At 46.6% G+C, this 22,642-nt stretch overlaps 1 protein-coding gene across 4 annotated transcripts in view; it reads right to left on the reverse strand.

The window, feature by feature from the left end:
• Positions 1 to 744: 744 nt before the first annotated feature.
• Positions 745 to 22,642, reverse strand: part of fnip1 (folliculin interacting protein 1) — a 60,211-nt gene continuing 38,313 nt past the window's right edge. For 3 of the 4 annotated variants that reach the window (XM_080749903.1, XM_080749902.1, XM_080749904.1), the window contains 10 exons: positions 21,211 to 21,412; positions 20,058 to 20,143; positions 13,622 to 13,768; positions 10,748 to 10,917; positions 7,533 to 7,734; positions 5,213 to 6,790; positions 4,835 to 5,000; positions 3,873 to 4,073; positions 3,499 to 3,614; positions 745 to 3,249 (listed from right to left, as the gene is read on the reverse strand). In XM_080749903.1, the coding sequence (XP_080606029.1) occupies positions 3,171 to 3,249; positions 3,499 to 3,614; positions 3,873 to 4,073; positions 4,835 to 5,000; positions 5,213 to 6,790; positions 7,533 to 7,734; positions 10,748 to 10,917; positions 13,622 to 13,768; positions 20,058 to 20,143; positions 21,211 to 21,412 (2,947 nt within the window). In that variant the 3' untranslated portion in view covers positions 745 to 3,170. Of the gene's footprint in view, positions 3,250 to 3,498; positions 3,615 to 3,872; positions 4,074 to 4,834; positions 5,066 to 5,212; positions 6,791 to 7,532; positions 7,735 to 10,747; positions 10,918 to 13,621; positions 13,769 to 20,057; positions 20,144 to 21,210; positions 21,413 to 22,642 lie in introns of those variants that run through there. The other variant, XM_080749905.1, reaches the window with a different exon arrangement.

Below are 22,642 nucleotides of genomic sequence, written 5' to 3' on the forward strand. Positions count from 1 at the left end.
AGAAACTAATTTCCTTCTGTGGAGTACTGTGTCATCTGCATAAAAATCACCAAGAATCGCCACTCCTGCATGTGGGGGTGCCCACTGGCCTAGCAGTCCAGGCACATACCACATCTAAAATAGGCTCTGATGCCTGACAGCATGCCGTGGGTTCGAATCCTGTTCCCGACGACCTTTGCTGTGTGTCACTCCCCATTTCCTGTTAGTCTATCCTAGGGGGCTGTTAAGTCTGACATCATTTTGTAGCCAGAGGAGAACTTTTGGGGCCAAATGCCCCAGCGCCCGTGAATCTTTTTACTATTTTTACTATTTACTATTTTTTCTTCTCTTTGTTGGTGAAAGGAAAGTGGTAGAATTATACTTTAGTTGTTATTTTTGTCTCGGATCTGTTGAAATAGCGAGGGACAGATATTGACAATAAATCTGCTAGGAGGTCTGACTACAAAATGATGTCACGGCTTAAAAGCCCCATATCAATAAAGGCAAAAAAGCCCCAAAACAAATCTTTGAAAAGAAAAAAGAATTGGGCCATGTGGGTCCCTAGTCTGGACGGTTAAAACATTAGTATTTCCATCAGACTGGGACTGTGTTCTCTGAATCAATTGGCATAACTAATAAATTGGAAGAAGAAAAAGGGGGTAAAAAATAATTGTCCACTCAAAATTTCAAAAAAAAAAAGAAGAAAACAGGTTAAATAAAGGTTATCTAAAATAAAATGAAGAAGAAAATGCTGAAGTTCCTAACATCGGCATCTTTATTGCACAACATTCCCATAAAATTGGGAAAAGATAATTCAATAAGAAACCATTCTTAAAGACATTCTGTACAAATAAAATGGAAATAAACTGAATATGTACAATTTTACATGAGCCATTACACACACCATAGCCATACTAAATAATTTATACATATAACAAAAACAGGAGGGGGGGGGGGGGGGGGAGAAAGTCAACAGAAACTCATATCTTCCCAATGTAATCATGGGGTTGTACAAAATGGAGGCTGTAATAATAGCACATGGCATCATCCATACAATAAGAAGTACATAAACATCATTTTAACCAGCAAAATAAAACCTCCTGGAGCCTCGGATGCATTCATGCCACACGTCCATTAAGACTGCTATATTCAGGGTGCGATTTAGGTTCGTGTAAAAAAGAAGAAAAGGGGGAAAGGGGGGGGATACCCAGTGGATAATTGCACTACAAGCAATGGACAGCATTCAGTTTAGCATAAACCGTACATCGAATGCCCATTCTTCAGCTCTGTGATGTTGAGGGAGAAGGGGGGGACAACAGGGAGGTAAAAAGACACGTTCTAATCTTGCAGCATAATGTAGCGATTTGGGCACGGTGGAGGGATTTGTCACGCCACGGTAGACAACACCAAAACGGCCTGGTACGACAATGCTGTTCACCACCTGCAACCTGCGGCTCAAATCTTGTGTAACCAAGCTAATGTCATACTTAACCACTTAAGCTCCAAATACTTTCTTTGCCTTATGATGAAGAGCCAAAAAAAGAAAGAAAGAAAGAGGGATGCTAGGGTTAATATGGTTAAAATTGCACCATGTGCAGGGCTGTATTTTACTGCAAAGGTAAAAGACCCCCCGGCAAATCGCACCCTGGTTATATGGCATAACTTCAAACACCTCCTGCGCGCGTGCACGCACGCACGCACACACACGCGCACACACGCACACACGTACACACACACACACACACACACACGTGTCACGGTTGATTTTATAAACAGAAAAATAAAATAAAGTTAATGTAGTACTAGGGTTTTTGTGTTTCGTGGTACTGGTGTTTAAAATGAGCATATCAATCATGTCTGAGAAGATGTCTGAAAATAGTGTATACTGATATATATACTGTATATATTTTGCCCTCTATATGTCCACCTTGTAGTTTCCAACGTGCGTCTCCCAAGTGAGCGTGAAGGCCGTAAACATCACATGAAGGTGGCAAAGCTATAAAAGTGTGAAAATATTTCAGCATTTTGGTTTGAAAATATACGTAGATAATGGTTGTTTTACGTTCTTCCACAGTAGAAATGGGCCCTTCTTAGTTATATTCTCAAGCAAAAAATATGCAGCCACCCACCGCCCTCCGTCATTTTCAGGAATAATAATAATAATAGTGCCCTCCCTTTTATTCATTAATAGCACAGCATAGTGTCCACACACAGTTTGCTCTGGCATTCCTCTGATTAGAATAGCATAAAAAGTGTACCTCGGGTTTTTACTATAGGGCAACCATAATGCATGTAATATCCGTTACCCACAGTGAGATCTGAGGTAGTGCTGCACCTACAGTATGAAAAGAATGTCAAAGCCACCTTGAGCCATTTCAAAACCAGTTTGTTGACAAAAAAAAAAGAAAAAGAGAATCACTGTGTGTGTGCATTGATTACCCTCACGTGGCCTGAAATTAGGCTTTTAAAAAGTCAGGATTCATGGAGGCGTGCAATGTAATTTAACAAAGAGAAACCTCCCATTATAATATGTCAGGGAAAGTTCACTTGTAAACAAATACATGAAGATAAATGAAAATAATTGGCATAAAGTGAGATTGATAATGTTCACAATGATATTTACTATGAAGTAAATGTCAAAGTCCATCCCATTCCCATCCTTTGCTTCCTATGGCTGGGTAATAAGATTGTACTGGAAAAGAAACTGTAGAAATCAGATCCATTGTTTCAGATATCTGGATTTTTCATTCTCAACAGGGATAACATTAAGTCTTTGGCTTTTATGTGAAAAACAAAAGTCTTGTCGTTAAAAGAAACATTCAAAAACAACGTGAATGTCAAGTAAGGTACGCTTATGTCATTAGCAAAAGCCTCGTTTCAGTTTTGTGATGGTGGTCTCTGTGACTCTGCCTCCCCCTAGTGGTACAACATACGGTACTGCACCAGAGTCAGTGGCATCAAGCAGACATCCCAACAGCGGTCTCTGGTGAGAAGAGGTTCTGGCTGTGGTCCCGGTCCAAGGATCTGTGATCTTCCCAGGCTCTCTGTGTAGCCTCAAACAGCATCGGTATACAGAGCAGAGCAGGATGCTGCTGTGGTGCCAGCATGGAACATGGACGGCCATTTGAGGGTCAAAGTTGCACCAATGTGCCTGAATGCGTTCCCACTTTGGGCCTTGGTGCTGTAGCAGTCTAAAGCAGGATCTGAGCAACATAGGGCGAGTGAGTGCTTGCCACTGCTGCCAACAAGGGGAGGTCGCTAGATTCAATCCTGGAATAATAAAAGAACCAGGATTAGGACATGATCAATGAGTAAGCACAGAAGAAGTATGCTGATTTGCAAGTATATTGTTTATATAAGTAAAGAGGATAAGGATAATAATCTCAAAATCTATAGTTAATGACAATTATTTTGCACTGTACTATTACATTCCAATTATTGTGTCTTTCTTTTTTGAATCTCTACACAAGGCACGGTTATGGATTGACAAAACAGTGATAAACATAGATGGTAACCTACCCTAGGACCATGCCAAGTTCTTTGACATGGACTCTGGTCTGTCCCTTCAAATACTCCGCCAGCATCCTACTTTTAAAGTAGATCTCCTGAAGTCTGTCCTCAAGGTGCATTATACACTAAACAAGAGAGACACTTGGTTAGAAACCAAAGTAGAAGCAATGCACTGAGGAGAGGTAGGAAACATATCAGTGCAGTTTAGAAAAATCTGATGCTGATTTTGATCTCTTTTCTGTTTTTATGTTTTTGTAAACCGACAAGTGAGTTTGCAAATAACGAGCACTGCCCAAAGGAATCCTGCTTTAAATGTGCAAAATTGGTGGGTGAGTGAGTGAGTGAGTGAGTGAGATACAATAGCGAGAGAGAATGTCACTTACAAAGTTGGGTGAAAGGTTGAGTTTGTAGAGCTGGTGAGTGGAGTGCAGCAGACAGGAGACCAGGTTGGAGACCAGCACCTCCTTCCCCAGCTTGGTGATGTCTGTGGCTCGTCTCTGACTGCTGGCCACCTGCACCGTCCACTTGTCTGTGTCTGCTATAATGCAGACAGCCTCCGCTATGGGCTCATCCAGTACCGGATGCTGTGGACAGAAACATAGCAGAGTCAGTTCATCAAGTGTAATCACCACTGCCAGCGGTCAAGGACAAGGTTTCTGTCAAATAAACTAAAAGCGATGGAGCATACTCTGCAATTGTAAAAACACACACACACACACACACACACACACACACACACACACACACACACACACACACACACACACACACACACACACACACACACACACACACACACACACACACACACACACACACACACACACACACACACACACACACACACACACACACACACACACACACACACACATTTCTGTCAAAGTCTACATTGTTCAGTGACGCGTGATTATGGATCCCACTGGGAAAGATGGATAACCACGCCCGGACTCATTTTTGAAGCTTGTGATTGGCTGAACCGGACGTAGGGAGCGCTCCGTTGTAGTCACTTGGACCGCGCGAGGTTCACCAAAACCCAATTATCATGGCGTTTATCGTGCGCTTGCCCAGGCCGTAATAAATATAACGATTGCATTCACCACGGCTTCGTAACTCGCGCGGCCGGCCCTGGCCCGCTCTTCGCGGGCACTCGCGCCTGCGGCGCTCGGGCGCGAAGAGCAGGACCAAGGTCCGCTGGCCTTCGCGCCGCTTGCAATGTCGTGGACAATAACTGAAAACGAGCGCTCTATGCCGTTTCCATCCATCTTTCCCAGTGGGATCCATAATCACGCTTCAGTGACTTACAGTGATTCTGTAAAACGAATAAAAAATCAACAGATTTTACCTGTACAGCATGGGATAATTCAGCCATGAGTCCCTGACGTAGCTTCTCGTCGCTGGGCAAGCCCTGCAAGACAAAGTCTGGCACGTAGGTGGGGCAGTACCCTCCGAACAGTGACCTGCCAAAGTTGGCAATGCTTGGCTTGGAGTAGTGCTCCACCAGCTTTGCCCTGTTGACGGAAAAATAGAACGATACTTTCGGTGAGTTTGGTTGTCAGAAGTGTCTGCTTGAGCACTGAAAGAAAAAGAGGAGAGTGCACACGTCTGTGAGAAAGGATGTGTGACAGAGAAAGCGCGTGAGTGAAATACTGTGCGAGAGTGAGTGTGCATGTTCTTGACTGCATTAGTGGGTGTCTTGTATTGATGCGTGCGTCTTTCTTACCCAGGGAAGGGAATGCGTACTTCCTCCTGCCAGTCTTCCGTCTCCTCACTCTCACTGTCCCCCAGAGCGCTGTCTGAGCTCACGTTGCGTGGGATCTCCCAGTCGTTGATGGGCCCCGTCTTCTTTTGGTCCCCTTTGTTATCGTTGCCGTTGCCCTCCTGGGGAATGATGGCGCCGGACAAGACAAACACCTTCTCACGCTCCGTGGAAAAACTCCGGCAACGGTCAGCCTCTGCATCGCCCACGCCGGACCTGCCCCCGCCCGAGACCTCCGTCGCAGTAGACTCACCCTTTTTAAGCCCCATCTCTCTACTTTCCAAACCCACGCCTGAATCCAACCCCCCATGTAGTCCCTGTCGGGGAGAACCAGGACCCGTTAAGCTGCCGGGACCCGCAGGGAGAGTTGCTCCCGAGGGGTCCAGCAGCTCCTTGTGGGTCTTGTCCGTGGCGCTGGCTTCGGGACGCTGTCTGGCAACGTCGTCTATAGTCCTGGTTTCCACTGGGTTCTCCGGGCTGTAGTACTCGTCGAACTCCTCGCTGTAGTCCATGCACTGCGGGCTCCACTGCTGGTGGGGCATCTTGCTGGAGATTCGCTGCAGAGCCGGTAGCGCCTTGGTCTGCTGCTGCTTGCTTTGGTCCGTCGGCGTTGCAACGCCACTGGTCGTTGAATCGGTTCCCCTCTGCTGCTGCTGACAGTGTTGCGCTTGTTGCTGCATCTGTTGCTGCGCTAGCAGCTGTTGTTGCTGTTTCTTGTGCTTCCTGAAATCATCCTCCACCCTCCTCCTCCTGCTCTCAGTGTCCGATTCCGGAGACATGGAGTCTCCGATGAGGAAGGTGACTTTTGTGGTCGGCTCCTCTTCCTCTGGGAGCAGTGCCATCGGGCCGCTCATAGGGTTCCCCGCCACCGTCCCCGGTACCGGCTTATCTGGCGGCTTCTTCTCCGGGGTTGTCCCCAAGGAGCGGGGACCCGGCATGTTGATGGGCTGGGTCCGCAACGCTGCGTCGCCGACCTCTTGCCCCCAGGTCTTGACCTCGCCGTCCTTACCCTCCTGTCCGGCAAGGACAGAAGAAGACGGCTCCGGGAGCTCCGGGTCACTCTGGGTTGCCGCGACGAGCGCACAGACCCGCTCCCTGGGGGAGGCCGAACCGACGTGCAGCACATTCTCAAGGCGGGCCTCTGCACAAGGCGGGCTGCCCGACTCCTTGTTGAGCGTGCCGGGCTCCACCGGCTCTTGGGCACACGCGATAGTCACAGCGCGCTGGTCCTCCTCGGCCTGGACGCCATGGCCGTCAGCGCAGCCAGTCTGGAGGACGCTGCTCCTGGACCCCTGGCTCTGGCTGCTGTCCTCCTTGTCCTCCTCCTCGTCCTCATCTTCCTCTTTGGGCGTGTCCCCGGCGCCAGACTCCGTCCCCGCGTCCGTGTAGGTGCTGCTCTGGAGGCTGTTGTCCGAGCGGTAGCTGCTGTCCTCGGCCTCGGACCCCCCTGCCTGTCCCTGCTGGACCCCCTGGGACAGGTAGTCACCGGTGGGCTTGTGGACGGTCACCAGGACGTAGTCAGACTCCTCCACCTCGCCCCTCCTGAGATAAAGGTAAAGAAATCTTTATTGCCCATCAAATTTAACATAACATGGACATTTGTCTTTGGCACACAGGCAGTCAGTCAGTATACAACAATAAAAACATACATAGAATACACAAATGCATTAAAAACTATACAAAATGCATCCCATAATGCAGCAGTGGTGATCAAGGGCTGGGATTGGATGGAAGAGTTATTTAAAAATGTTCTTATTTAAAACATTCACTGCAGTAAGTTGCAATTGTTTGTTTCCAATGATCTTACTTGTCCGATTAACTTACTGTGTGAGCTTGTTACTATCTCTAACTGAGATGTTCCCATACCACGAGACGATGTTAAAAGACGCTCTCAGTGAGAGACCTACAGGAGTGGTTCCCAAACTTTTTAGCTTGTGACCCAAAACAGAAATTAGACGGTTGCCCGGGACCCAAACTAGTGAAAACAGCAGATCTACAAGCTCACAACGCGTCACTTCGTGCCACGCTGTGAGAGCTTGTGGATTTTTCACTACTTCTTAAACATTTGTTTTCTAATTTATGGATTTTTCTTTTATATCAATGAAATTACTTAGAAAAATCATTGCATCCTTTTTTTTATTCATGAAAATTTTAGCTTTTTGGGAATGTTTTTTGAAAATGCTTTGAAATGATAATAATTAAAAATGTAGGAAACCCAAAAAAAAGACTTAAGGGACCCATAAAAATGTGTCTGCGACAGTTGCCTGAGAAGACAAAGCCTTGCCTGAGGGAGGTGGTGATGAGGGTGCCGGGCATGACGATGGCCTCGTCGTCGGCGCTGTCCAGCATGTGCGTCTCCACGAGCTCCGAGCAGCGGATGAAGTAGGTGAGGACGTACAGCAGCCTCTGGACCAGCTCCTGTCTGCGGCCCACCACCACCGTCCTGGACAGACGCACCGGGGAGCCGATGGCCCCGTAGAGATCGCCTTGATGCACGCACACACACACACACACACACACACACGCACGCACACGCACACACACAGTAGAAAGATATTTCTACCAGTAAGACTCCCTAATCGGGAGATAAGCGACCGTTGGTCGCTTATCTCCACAAATAGGCCAAAAGTTTGTTTTACCAATTATCAAGACATACGGGCAGTTGACAGTTTGCCATGGTTACTCATTGAAGTTGAATCTCCATATATGGAGATAACCTACGCATCACACTAAGTCTGACCTCACCAGCCCATATTTGGGCATGAGCAACTTATGTATCCATATATGGAGAAATGATGACATCACACAGTCCTCAGCCGATGATGTGGCGTGATGTCATACAATACACAAACGAGCCCTACAGTATAAAGGGGCAATTCTTGCCAGGAAAGAAGCATTTCTTTGACTCAGACCTTATCGCCAGGGTTGGCTTATAGCAGCTGTCGGTAGATAATGCCGGTCTTATATAAGGGTCATTTGTGTACGGTGTGATTTGCCATGGTTACTCATTGAAGTTGAATCTCCATATATGGAGATAACCTACGCATCACACTAAGTCTGACCTCACCAGCCCATATTTGGGCATGAGCAACTTATGTCTCCATATATGGAGATATGATGACATCACACAGTCCTCAGCCGATGATGTGGCGTGATGTCATACAATACACAAACGAGCCCTACAGTATAAAGGGGCAATTCCTGCCAGGAAAGAAGCATTTCTTCGACTCAGACCTTATCGCCAGGGTTGGCTTATAGCAGCTGTCGGTAGATAATGCCGGTCTTATATAAGGGTCATTTGTGTACGGTGTGATTTGCCATGGTTACTCATTGAAGTTGAATCTCCATATATGGAGATAACCTACGCATCACACTAAGTCTGACCTCACCAGCCCATATTTGGGCATGAGCAACTTATGTCTCCATATATGGTGATATGATGACATCACACAGTCCTCAGCCGATGATGTGGCGTGATGTCATACAATACACAAACGAGCCCAGATATGAGCAGGGCAAAGGTGTGACGTGTGACGTGTGACGTGACGGACGTGACGGACGGCCGGTGGAGGTTTTGATACTAAACTGCGACCTTACGGTCGCAATTAACCACTTGAACCCTAGCATCCCGATTCTGGATGCATTTGCCACAAGCTCACAATGGGCCGCAACACATTGTTAACTTGTAGACGGCTATTTTCGGGAAAACCGATTTGGTGTAGAGGTAAAAAAAAAGAAAGAAGAAAAGAGCGGACTAAGTACAAACTAAGTACAGAGCCGAGCCCGGGCAAGTATTAGTTGCGACCGTCAGGGAGCAGTTTACTATGAAAACCTCCACCGGCCGTCCGTCCGTCGGTCGGTCGGTCGGTCGGTCGGTCGGTCACACGTCACACCTTTGCCCTGCTCATATCTCCGCATCAGTATATAGGGCTTGTTTGTTTATTGTATGACATCACGCCACATCATCAGCTGTGGACTCTGTGATGTCATCGTATCGCATCAGTATATAGGGCTTGTTTGTTTATTGTATGACATCACGCCACATCATCAGCTGTGGACTCTGTGATGTCATCGTATCTCCATATATGGCCATCTCCGTATATGGAGATATAAGTCGTCCATGCCCAAGTATGGGCTGGTGAGGTCAGACTTTGTGTGATGCGTAGGTTATCTCCATATATGGAGATTCAACATTCCAGGCAATGCTCTCTTCCCTGGTGAGAATTGCCCTTTATATAGGGCTTGTTTGTGTATTGTATGACATCACGCCACATCATCAGCTGTGGACTCTGTGATGTCATCGTATCTCCATATATGGCCATCTCCGTATATGGAGATATAAGTCGTCCATGCCCAAGTATGGGCTGGTGAGGTCAGACTTTGTGTGATGCGTAGGTTATCTCCATATATGGAGATTCAACATTCCAGGTGTAACTATGGCTACCCGTATGACGTGAGAGGTGGAGGTTGTGATATTTGTGGAGATAAGCGACCAACGGTCGCTTATCTCCCGATTAGGGAGTCTTACTGGTTCACTAAGTATAGAGGGTGTAAATGGTTAAATTACCAGCAACAATTCTGAGCTTTTATTCACTGATGATTGTTCATTCTAGTTCTACAGTTTCTGAACTGGTCACTAGGTGGCAATGTCGGCTCACTGTCCGAAAGAGGCTTCCATTGAGATTTCAGTGAGTAATGTTGGCCATTGTCAAAGTCAGATATTTATGGCACACATCATCAGTCGCTATCCCATCTATAAATCAACACCTATTCATACATTTACACGCTTAATCTATTTTCAAATTAGCAGGTGTTACACAGCATGCTTCAGTCTTTGCCAACGCAATGTTTCCGACGCCAATAAACGTTGAGCTAAGTAACGTATCCGGTATAGTGTCTGTCTCAAAGCAGCTTGATTTCCCCTCTAAAATATATATTTTTTAATGGATATATTATCTATATCACTGTTTCCCAAACAGCGGGTCAGGACCCATTTGTGGGTTCGTGGGAACATTTTTATGGGTCACGACTCATTTTTTTCCCTTCTATTAAAACATTTTAAAATACTTTCAAACATTTGAAAACAAACAAACAGGCAAATGTAAGAAAGTCCATAAATTAAAAAAATATATATATTATTTTGAAGTTGCGAGCTGAAGTGTAAGCTTGCAGCGTGACGCGAAGCAACGCGTTGGTTGCTTGTAGATCTGCTATTTTCACTAGTTTAGTTACCGGGCAAACGTCTAAACTCTCTTTTTGATCTCGATCTGAACATTTTGGGAACCAATGATCTATATGCTCAATGCTGATAAAATCTATCTTGGGTGGAACAGAGCACAAAAAGTACACATTTTGTCAATTAATAAACACAGAGATTCTCTATACCTCTCATTATACAGTAAGTGAGTGTGTGTGTGTGTGTGTGTGTGTGTGTGTGTGTGTGTGTGTGTGTGTGTGTGTGTGTGTGTGTGTGTGTGTGTGTGTGTGTGTGTGTGTTACCTAGCTGTGCCCACAGCGGGTTATAGGGGTGTGTCTTGGCCAGCAGGTCAACACTCTGCGAGGAGTGCTTCTCCAGGAAGATCTTGATGGGCGGCTGCCCGTTGGGCATGACGGTGGGCACCCAGGCCAGGTGATTGGTCAGGATGGCTGTCAGTAACGCCGGAAGGAACCTGCGGGACGATAAGAAGGGCGGGCAGTCGGTTAGAAGGGAGCGCTACGGGAGACAATGCGACACAATAACCACAGCTGAATGTAAGCTAGCTGTGAGGTCAACTGGCTGACAATTTGTCAGGTGTCGTCCTGGAGAAGATGCAGGTGGGGCACATGAGGATCGTCCAACAAGTACCAACACTGTGCGGCCGGAGTCTGTCGCCTATGACAGTGGTTCTCAACCTTTTCAGGCCGCGACCCCCAAAATAATCATATTTTAACTGGGGACCCCCCACCTTGCACAAGCACTTGGAATTGTAGGAGTTGGCATTACATTTAGTTTGACTTGATTTATTCCTGCGAGGCGTTGTGAGCATGTAGATCGGCTATTTTCACAATTTCGGCCTCTAATATATGACAATTTGACCAATGTTTGACCAGAGGTACTAAAAAGGTATTTAATGTCCTTAAATTGTCACTTTAGGAATGTGCAGATACCCTCTACACACTTAAACTTTATGTTGGTTTGTTTACTGTTGAGTGAGAAAACAATGTTACACATCAAGTTAATCATCTGGGACCCCCCAAAATAATTTGACCCACAGGTTGAGAACCACTGGCCTATGAGACGGCACACTTAGAGACCTTAGATTGTGTTATTATGAAGTTGTATTGGCACAGTCTCTGCAGGACATCCCACCAAAATGTCGCTGGTTGTACCTGTATGAGTGAGCGACAACTAAACCCTTCTTGATTTTCAAGCTTCACAGGTGATAATGGTCTGAGCAAAGATTACATAATATAGACTTACAGTCTTTCTAAACACTTTCTAACCACTCTTTCCAAACACATTTCTACCTGGCATTTTGGGCATGTCATTATCTACAAATGTTGTATTATTAGTAATTTATTCTTATTGTTTTAACATAAAAAGACAAATCTAATATACAGTAGCTAAAATAAAAATAGCGCACCTACAAGCCCACAATGTGTTGCACTGTGGATCTTTGTGATGTGTTGTGAGCTTGTGGAGCTGTTGTTTTCACTCAATACAAGAAGATTAAAACAGGGCTTAAGTTGTTTCATCTTCAGTCCAATCTATTGCTCATCTATTACTTACTTTTTTACTCATACTTGATCAGATGACTACATTTACTACACATATCGTGTCAGATGCTTTCTTGCAACATATAGTGAGTGTGGCGTGCAAGCGTACAGTCGCACACACACACACACACACACACACACACACACACACACACACACACACACACACACACACACACACACACACACACACACACACACACACACACACACACACACACACACACACACACACACACACACACACACACACACACAGTGTGAGTCGCCTCTCAGCCGTGACCGCAAGTGTCTGCTTCCCTTCCTGTCTCATGATTCACAGTTTGTGATTTCCTTGATCAAACAGTGGTAGTCATCATATCCAGCGGTCATGAGCTGCTGACTGACTTCAACTGGAATGTGACGTTTTTCCAGAGAAGTCAAATGAAACAGTCTCCATATAGTTCTGTCTCTCAAACTGGAAGGAGCCATGTCTATAGTACAGTATACAGCTAAAGGCTGGTGTATGGGGTGCAATAGTTAATTGAACTAATTGGTTTAATAAAATATAAACAATATCAATTCTTTCTCTTTTTAAAATACGATATAAGATAGCAGATCTACAAAATATTGAAGTTGGCAGAACTACAATCTCCCAACGCATCGCATCACAAGCTTGTAGATCGGCAATTTATTCGGCTATGTTTTTGCGCACACCGCCGAGCAGCGGTATGAGTATGAAATGGTGGTCTACCTATAAAAAAAAAATCTATTCAAAAATGTTCAAGTATATGAATTCATTAGTATATATTTACTCATCGATATATTTTTTATTCAAGTAATCGATAGTTGCAGCTACACAGTTGAAGTGGATGACGGTTCTGGTGGGGTTCTATGAAAGACCTTTCTACCAATTCACTTTATGTACAATCCACAGTGCTTTGGCTCGCCTTTATAATGTCAACAATGACCGTCCAGACATTTGCCAGAGATTCTTCACACTTGCAACTCTCTATAATGCAAGAAAAGCTACTATGGGGTTATGAGAGACCATGCAGCGACTGTGTGTATGGAACTGTGTATTGTGTGTGTGTGTGTGTGTGTGTGTGTGTGTGTGTGTGTGTGTGTGTGTGTGTGTGTGTGTGTGTGTGTGTGTGAGAGAGAGAGGGACAAGTGTGTGTCTGTCTCTCCCCTTGCTGTTTGTGTTCATGAGCGAACAAGGCGTTTTATTAGTGGTGCTCAAAAACAGTGCATGCGGTCTCTTTCCTTGCTCTCTCTCTCTCTCTCTCTGTCAACAGACATACAGTAGAGAATTAAACTATGAACCTACCAATGTATGTCAGCCTAAGGCCAGGCAATGTGTATAGCATGGCGTATGTGCCGTAGGTGTTGGAGCATAAAGACATATACAGCACCCAAAACATGTCTAATTTATCCGAGTTAAGGGTAGTTTTGAGCTGTGGTTCTCAAACATTTCGACAACCCCCAAATTGATATGTATTAGGCCATGGATGAAAACAGCGATCTTCAAGCTCACGATACGTCGCAATGCAACGTGCCGTGAGCTTGTGCGGCAGCTGTTTTCATATACTGTAGCCTGAAAAAGAAATATCGTTTTGTGTCCCTGTGTCACTCAACTGGTTCTTGGAGGCCTGCTCCATCAGCAGGGAGAGCTCCCGCATGAAGTGGCCACACAGCTGGTTCTTCTCCGGGGCTCCAGACATCATAGTCAGCCAGACGGGTTCAGACACCCGGGGCATGGTGTACAGGTCACAGATGGTCGTCCTGCAAGGGAGGGATGGATGGATGGATGAGAGTGAGGGGAGGGGAGGGGAGCGACAGAGTGGAGGAGGAGAGAGAGAGGGAGAGATTAAATTGAGAAAAGCAACGAGAGGAGGCAAGGAGTGAAAGAAAGAGAAAAAGAAAAGAACAGAGACGGGTGCATAGACGCAGCAAAGTGAGAGAGAGACAGAACAGATATGTTATTGTCTCTGGGGGCGAACAAAAGAGATCTCAGCTCACAGGGTTTTGCTGTCTGCACTGTGGCATAGGGAGACCCTGTGTGTGTGTGTGTGTGTGTGTGTGTGTGTGTGTGTGTGTGTGTGTGTGTGTGTGTGCGTGCGTGAGAAAGGGAGAGCAAGAGAGTATGTACACGACTACACGCACATTTGTGTGTGTGTTCCTAACAGACTACAGTGCGTGCACACATGCATCCGCGACACGTAAATATGTACAGTATTCCTGTACGTGTGTACGTATGTGTGTGTGTGCATGTCTGCATGGCTCTGTGTGTGCGTGTGTCATCTGGTGTCGTTTGTCTATTGAGGATGACTGGAGTTTCCAGTGTGGTGGCGTGTGTGTGTACACTTGTGTGTGTCTGTGTGTGTGTGTGGGGGGCATGTCTCGGCAGAAGGCCAACCTTTGACACACACACACACACACACACACACACACACACACACACACACACACACACACACACACACACACACACACACACACACACACACACACACACACACACACACACACACACACACACACACACACACACACACACACACACACACACACACACACACACACACACACACACAAGGCAGAGGGAGAATCTCTGCAGCTCCAGGAATGCTGGGAATCAGGGCGTAATAAATACATAAATAGATAAATCAGAGCTGAAATATGCACCGTGAGCAGACTGAGGAACGCCGTGGCCCCCGCCATGGCTGCCACAGCTGGCAGCCCAGAGTGCAAGCTACAGCCTGCGGGGGTCAGCCGGCCACTGCGGCTACTGTGTGGACTGTCAAGTCCAAGTTTCACACTATTTAAAGGTCCCAAGTTTCGCACAATGAAGTTTGATGCGTGAAGTTGACTTCCAGAATCTCTACTTTCTGAAGTGTTACTGGCCCCCGCTCCACTGACGCTGGCTCCATGGTGCTTAAAAAGTTATGTTGCAGTCGACGTCCTCAACAAGATCCTCTGACCCAATAACATGAGTAGAAACATCAGAAAAAACAAACATGAGGTGCCTGGTGGCTCAGACAGTTAGTGCACTGCCAGGACCTGTGTTTGAATCCAACTCCTGTCATGTCTCGCATGTCTCTCCCTCTCTCTCTCTCTCTCTGCCCTAGCTTTCCTGTCTCTCTACAGTCTCAAATACAAATACAAATGCAAATACAGATTAAAATGACTCCCAAGATAGTCAAAGTCTTCCTCAGGGTGTGTCAAGCGGGTGTGTGTACACTACAGCCCTTTACCCAGATGACTGCCCGGCACTAAAAGGCTGCGTCGCTTCCCAAGCTGAATGCCGGTGCATCCAGGCAACCACTAACCAGGCAGGTAGTACAACCGCTGTTCATTTGACACCTAAAGCCCGGATCATAGTCGGGTCCGCGGTGGAAGGCTATCCACCGCGGTGTAGTCTTTTCGAGTCTTTTTGAGTCATGAAACTACAACGTTACATCATTCCTCGCGGTGGAGAGCTTTCCACCGCGAGTCCCAACACATCTCTCTGTTTTTACTATCAGACAGACAGGCTCTACACCCCGTTCACTGATTGGTCAATCTAGACTAGTCAGTCACGGTGAATAGGACTCCACCGCGGCGTACTATGATGGCCTGCACTTATTTTCTGACTTGAGGTGGAAAGCTTTCCACCTCAAATTTGCGGTGGATAGCTCTCCACCGTAGACTCTGATCCAGGCTTAACTGTCAACCTGGCTGACCTGAGACAACCCCCTACTGACAGAACAAGTGCTGCTGGGGGCTCCGGTGCTGGGGAAGCATGCAGGTGTCAACCACTTGCGTAAGAGACCTTCCACCTACTGTAGGAGCAACTTGTTGTGGAGCCTCCCAGCCTCCCCGAAATATGACCCACCCCCAACCCTTGCCCTAGGAAGGTGAGCACAGTAAACAGTTTCTAGCAGTAGCGCACCATGCCCGTCTTCTGCTGCGGGGGCATAGCCAAGTAAAGCAGCGAATTGTCACTTGTCACTCAAATTCAATCTATCCCCCCCACACACCTCTCTCGATGCGCGTGATTGTCTGAACATCTCGTTGCGTCGTCAGAGCAAGAAAGAGTTTATCTGAGGCGTATCGAATAACCTAATGCCCATCCCCCCTATCCAATGCCATTTAAGTTGAGTTGGCCCTGACTGTAATACGCCCCACTTCACCCCTGTTGTGAGAAATGTTTGGTGTGTACGAGACTATTAAAAACACCCAGATGGACAGACGCCCGAGGCTGAGCCAGCTTGGGAGGGAGGTCTAATGTTACACGGTACCCCAGCTGTTCAGGTGAACTTTAAGGAGCCTGGCACATGACGTTGCGATGGCCGTGACGCGTTTGGCTCGATGAGCAGTCTTAACCCCCCCACTCTGCTCGGCTCATTCATGCATTTCTGACCTCATTACAGGCTTTGAACTTTGGTTTTATGTACGCGTGCCTGTGCCAACGGAACCTATCGGTGCCCGACTGCGTGGGTATTTGTGCCGCCCCGCCCCCGATCTACGTCATAAAAGCGTCAGCAGCCGTTGTGCCCTGTGTCCCCTAAGTAATATTCCATGATCTCAAAGGGGGTCTGATGGCAAAAAAGCTGCAGGGCTGGCAATGCATATATTTAGCCATAGCTCTCAAGGTGTGATTTAAAAAGATATTTTGTTTGTCCCGGGCAATAACGTTGCTCATGCTGGCATCCGCATATTATTTACTATTCTGGTGCTAACAGCCAGTGTCTGAGGCAGATAGGGTTGCCACTCCAGAAGCTAGGGTTGCTGTGGCCGGTTGCCAGTGAGCATATGACTGACTGCCGCAATGGGAGTGAGTACCTTAGATGGGGAGCAGCCCGGCCAGCGCGTGTGGCGAGGGCCCTGTCACAAGCAGCATGGCAGACGGCGGCCACACGCATATTTGCACAGTGCATGCACACATGCATGCACCTTTCACGTGTCGCATGCGTTCACTTGCATAACAACTCACACAAAGATGTGTGCACGAAACTTGAGCCAACCTTGCACCTCACACATGGAAAGACCCCTCGACCACACTCCATTCCTCTTGAAACCAGGAAAGCCTCCGTGTCATTTTAGATTTTAGCGTTGGCTGTTCAAAAATAGCAGATCTACAAGCTCACAGTGCGTCACATCATTTAGATTTTTTTTCCAACACATACATCTTCTCTTCTGGGGGTCCCTCCCTGGGACAAAAGATTTTCAGATGGGTGGGTCCACGGCCAAATGCAAATCAATTCGGGGGATATCTCGCTATTCCTACGTCCCATCATTTCGACTAAGTGAGTCGGCAGGTTAGCTATTCACCCACGTCACGGTTACTGAGGTTAGGCTTAGGGTTAGGTTTAGGCATAGAGGTTAACATTCACCAGCGTCGACAGGCTCCCTCGATTTGGGGGTCCTCGGCACAAAAAGGTTTGGGAACTACCGATTTAGAAGGCATTTGTAGAATCAGTCTCAGGTCTTAACTCATTTAATGCCAGCCTATCACCACTAGAGGGCGCCCAGTGACCAGAGAATAATGGAGATATGCTGGTAATGCATGCCCAAGCCCTGGAGCCATGACTTGCCAGAACACTTTCCTTTGAGCATGTACAGGAAGAGGATGAAGTTAGCTTGAAGTTAGCTATTGGCTACCAAGCATTTTAGATTTAGATTTTCGTCAACTTAGCCATGATTAAACCTTGCACACCTAATGCATGGGAGAAAAAACAGAGAAAATGAGCTCTAAAGATCCTGGATTGCATTGGAGTGGATGGTAAATATCAGCAAATATCGGCAAATATCGTCCTCTGTAAGCAGAGGACAAAAAAAAAAATTTTTTTTTTGATTTTTTATTAAAAAGCCGAACTAGTTCGGGATCGGCACTGTGGGATGCGATAATAAAGCCGAACTAGTTCGGGATTGGCACTCAATGAGTTAATGGGTTAAACCAGGGACTCCTAGGATATATTTCAGGGCTGTGTTCCCTCACTCGATGTATCCTCCTGAGAACTGGATGGAAGTATTTGCCCTCTGCAGTGGACATTATGTTCTCACATCTCATTTGAGTGACAATTAAACTGTGTTGTCATCTGAAGAAGACATCCAATAATACCACATGCAGTGTGTGGGGTAGACCTCCACAGCCACCAATTTGGTGCCCCATGGTGGCATCACATGGTTCTGATGCTCCGTCATCTTACAGTTGACATACACATGTCAGGAAAATGTCATTTTTTCCCCCCCCTTATATTTCTTTTTACAACATTTGTTTATTTGTAATTCTAAATGCTACGGTGTTTTCTTTAACCTACCTTCCTCACTAGAAATACCGAATTGGATTTTTTCCTCAGTCCTTAAGGGAACTCTACATGTCATTAGTAACCTTGATTAGGTTTCGGATTATAACCAACACTATGTGAATTTGTAAGGAAGGTCAGAGGATTAATATGTCATATGCCAGTGACAAAGAGCGTATATGCGTGTGCGTGTGTCTCTCATCAATCATTGACTACTGTGACACCTCAGTCACTGGGAGCAGAATTACAGAACCCTCGTGTCACCTCGTGTCCCTGCCCTCTCTGAGCGTCCTTCTACCATATCCCCCTCACCTCCCACGGGATGGGGCAGAGAAACCCTGACCCATAGTGGTAACCTCCACTGCCGTTTTTTTTTTAGCCTGACTTTACGACGATGATAAAAGCCTGATTTATACTCGGTTAATGGTTACACATATCATGTCTTGCTCGAAAATAGACGATCTACCAGCTCACAACGCGCCATAGAGCGATGCGTTGTGAGTTTGTGGATCGGCCATTTTCAGTGCAAAACACGTCCGGCGAGCAACTAAGCATAAATAAGGCGTAAGATTGAATTATCACCACCAACATACTATTTTTGGATTTATTGGAGAGGAGATCAACATCAATGTAAATTAGCCCACAACACTCCGGGTGGGCTGCACTGGGTTTTAATTGTCGGTAACGCAAAAATTATCGAACAACTTATGTTACAGGTAACCAGTGGTGCTTTGGTGTTTTCTTTTCAAGGGGGACGGTCATTTATTGGGCTTGTGAATCTGGGGGATGCGCAAGGCCACCACTCACTGATAAACCTGGTAAACTTGTTATGCAAGTAACAGCCATTTGATTAGATAGGTTATGGCACGTCATCACTCGTATAGCCTATAACTCTGTGCCGTTCCTGCGCATGCGTGTGGGAAATATATTGGCCTGACGGCGTCCGGTCACGTCGACCTCGAAAGCATTACTGCAGGTAACGGAACACTTTTTAAAGGCGGTAATCCTGTAACGTAACAAGTTACTTTTTAAAGTAAGGTTACCCAACACTGACAAACAGCCATTTTTTTTCCCTTGACATTGCAGTATCATTCGCTCCAGGAAAAGAAATTATGAGCCATCGTAAATAAATCAAAACTCCTCGACGGCGATGACTGGCACCCGGGAAAATGAACCCCCTGCCCTTGTGACTGCTTGCTTGCCACGCAAGTTTCCAATCAGATTTATATAGAAGGTACATAGGACATAAATATAGCACCTGGATTTAGTGTGTCAGCACGCAGGGTTGAAATCGGGATTCGGTGAGCCCGCAATGAGAGAATGATAGTGTTGTACCTCATAGTGCACATAGTGACTGCATGAAGAGTAGCATTTTAACAACTGACAGTGAGTGAATGAGTGACAGTTTGGCAGCCGCTCATCCCAATGAATGGCAGCGATCTTCTTTCAGTTCACAAATAGCTGGCAGTGGCCTGGCTTTGGACAAAAGCCAAATTATGTTTTTGTGTGTATAATAGAAGTTTGTTTGTTTAGCCTCGCGGGAAAACAGTATGAAAAGTTTCATTAGAGAGATACTGCACATACTGTATAAACAGAGCTGCTACATTTTAAACACATTTTAAAACTGATTGAGTGTGAGAGAGTGTTTGTATGTGTGTGTGTGTGTGTGTGTGTGTGTGTGTGTGTGTGTGTGTGTGTGTGTGTGTGTGTGTGTGTGTGTGTGTGTGTGTGTATACGTGTGTGTGTGTGTACGTGCGTGCGTGCAGGAGTGGAGCGTGGCCTACCTGAACTCGTTGAGTCCGTCCACCATGCGGCTGTAAGCCAAGGCCCTCTGGCTGGCATCAGCTGACCGCCGGCTCATCTTCATGGCCTTGGGAATGACACACACACGCAGCAAATATTTTTAGAAAACCCCACCACTGAGGCTGCAGTGCACACATACAAACACATGCCTGAGGGAGAGTGGACGGGGCCAGGAATGTGCGGAGGAGGAGTGGGAGGGCACCGGGCAGTGGTCCAGAGAAGGCCCCGGGCAGCCACTGCCAGACACCAGTAAACAGAACCACAGGAATACAAGGTATGGTCATTGACCACTCAATCTGTCTGACAGCGGCTCCTCTCGTTACCGACAGCAGCGGCATACGTCTTCTCAACCGCTAAGTGGACATCAGAGACGGAGGCGTCCGTCCCAGGCGATAATAGAAAGGAGCTTTTAATGATTCCCACAGGGGAAATTCAGTTTCAGCTTTACCCAGCTGATGGCTGTTCAGGTGCTTATGATGAACACTCTCGGGGGAGTCGTTAGGGGTCAGGTGTCTTGCTCACGGACACATCAACATGTACTGTATGATGCTGAGCGGCCTTCTGATTCACCAGATGGCCTCTTTGCCCCCTAAGCTAAGTATGGCCGCCCCAGTACCGTGAAGATGACCCCAGAAAGGAGCAATGAGGAAAGAGGCAGAACAAGGTGCTGCTGATGGAAATGAATGGAAGTTTGTTTTTAACATGCTTTTAAAAGTTTCTTTAATAAAAGGTTCTGGTTCTGGTGTCACTCACACACACACACACACACACACACACACACACACACACACACACACACACACACACACACACACACACACACACACACACACACACACACACACACACACACACACACACACACACACACACACACACACACACACACACACACACACACACACACACACACACACACACACACAGGTGCTCGCTCAACACATTGCAATCATTATTCGACACAAGAGGCAGAGGCATTTAGCTCTTAAATGCTACATAGAAAATTAATTAGCATGCAGGAGCTAGATCCACGTTGTTGCATGCATGCTCCACAGTGTGTATACAGTATGTAGACAGCACACCCTTCAACACCCCCCCCCCCCCACCCCCCCACACACACACACAGACACGCACCTGTTCGATGGCGCTCTTGAGCTTGTTCATGTGGCTCTCGAAGAGAGGGAAGTGTGAGAAGAAGAACTCCTGGAAGCGGCTGTTCTCCTCGGGGTCGGGGGAGAGCAGGAAGATCACCCCGATGGCGATCTTCTTCTTGCGGGCGACGCCCAGACTGGGACCCCCGCTCTCGTCTGACATGTTGAAGCTCTCCTCCACAGACCTGGGAAGGGTGGGGGGGGGGGGGGGGGGGGGGGTTAGGGATGGGATGATATGAAAATGTCCTATCATGATTATTGTGACAAAAGAAATTGTGATTTACAATATTATCGCCATAATCAAAATCCATTATCCTGGGGTCGAGCAGGCTATTTTCACAGTATTTATCAGTGGAATCGAGTAAAGAAAAGTCTCAACTCCTACAATTCCAAGTGCTTGTCAGGTTGGGGGTCACCACTACCCAATTCAAATATGTTAACTCATACAGTGCCCCGGGCCACAAGTGGCCGCTAGAGTCGCTCTAGCTTCCGTCGACACTGTCCCAAGTGCCTTGGGATTTCACTCCAGCCAATGCTATGTGGGACGAGAGGAGGAAGCTAGCTGACACGTAGCCAAAATGCTAACCCCTTTAGAAGCCCGATCTAAAGCTATTTCAGTCGCAATAAAACTTTCTCTTTGGGTCTGGGAACACAATCCGGAGAAAATCCTGTCTAAAGATGTGATTTATTATTGGAGTGGGCGGTGCGATGCAGCCGTTAGCGCGACTACGGCCCGTGTATGGCCGAGTGTTGGCCCGGACCATGGATGGACGTTTAGACCGGGGCTTCGTTGAGGCCTCCGATTAAATAATTCATTTTATTAAATATCCCGGACTACTTCGGGATAGGCACCCCGGAATACGTTGCGCCGCCGACAGTATAGTAAGTAAAATATTTATTATTTTACTTACTAAGTAAAATATTATATTTATTTGCTAAGTAAAATAGCAAATAAAATATTGTATTGGATTGAAATAAAGCCGAACTTGTTCGGGATAGGCACAAAAAGGGTTAATATTAGTTTTGGGGGGTCACAGCCAGAAAAGATTGAGAACCACTGGTTCTCAATGGTTGGCAACGCTGAGGAAGGCCTAAGGGCTGAAACGCGTCCGTATACTGTCCATCCATTGAGGTAAATAAAATCATGCAAAAAGGATATTCCTTGAGTGCTGGCGACTACTTCTTTCTCATTAACCACTGGACTAGCCAACACCAATTCGGGTTCTCCTGAATTGCTGTACTCCACACCACATCCTGTCCTGCATCAGGTTCTGAAAATGCCAGACGCCAGAGGATTAACCACTTAACTCATTCTGTGCCTATCCCGAACATGTTCGGCTTTATTTCAATCCAATACAATTTTTTTTTTTATTAATTGACTTACCCTGAGCTGCTTGTAGAGTCGTGGGTGGTCC

The sequence above is a fragment of the Nannobrachium achirus genome (genome assembly GCF_963921795.1).
Source record: "Nannobrachium achirus genome assembly, chromosome: 19".
NCBI classification, from domain to species: domain Eukaryota; kingdom Metazoa; phylum Chordata; class Actinopteri; order Myctophiformes; family Myctophidae; genus Nannobrachium; species Nannobrachium achirus.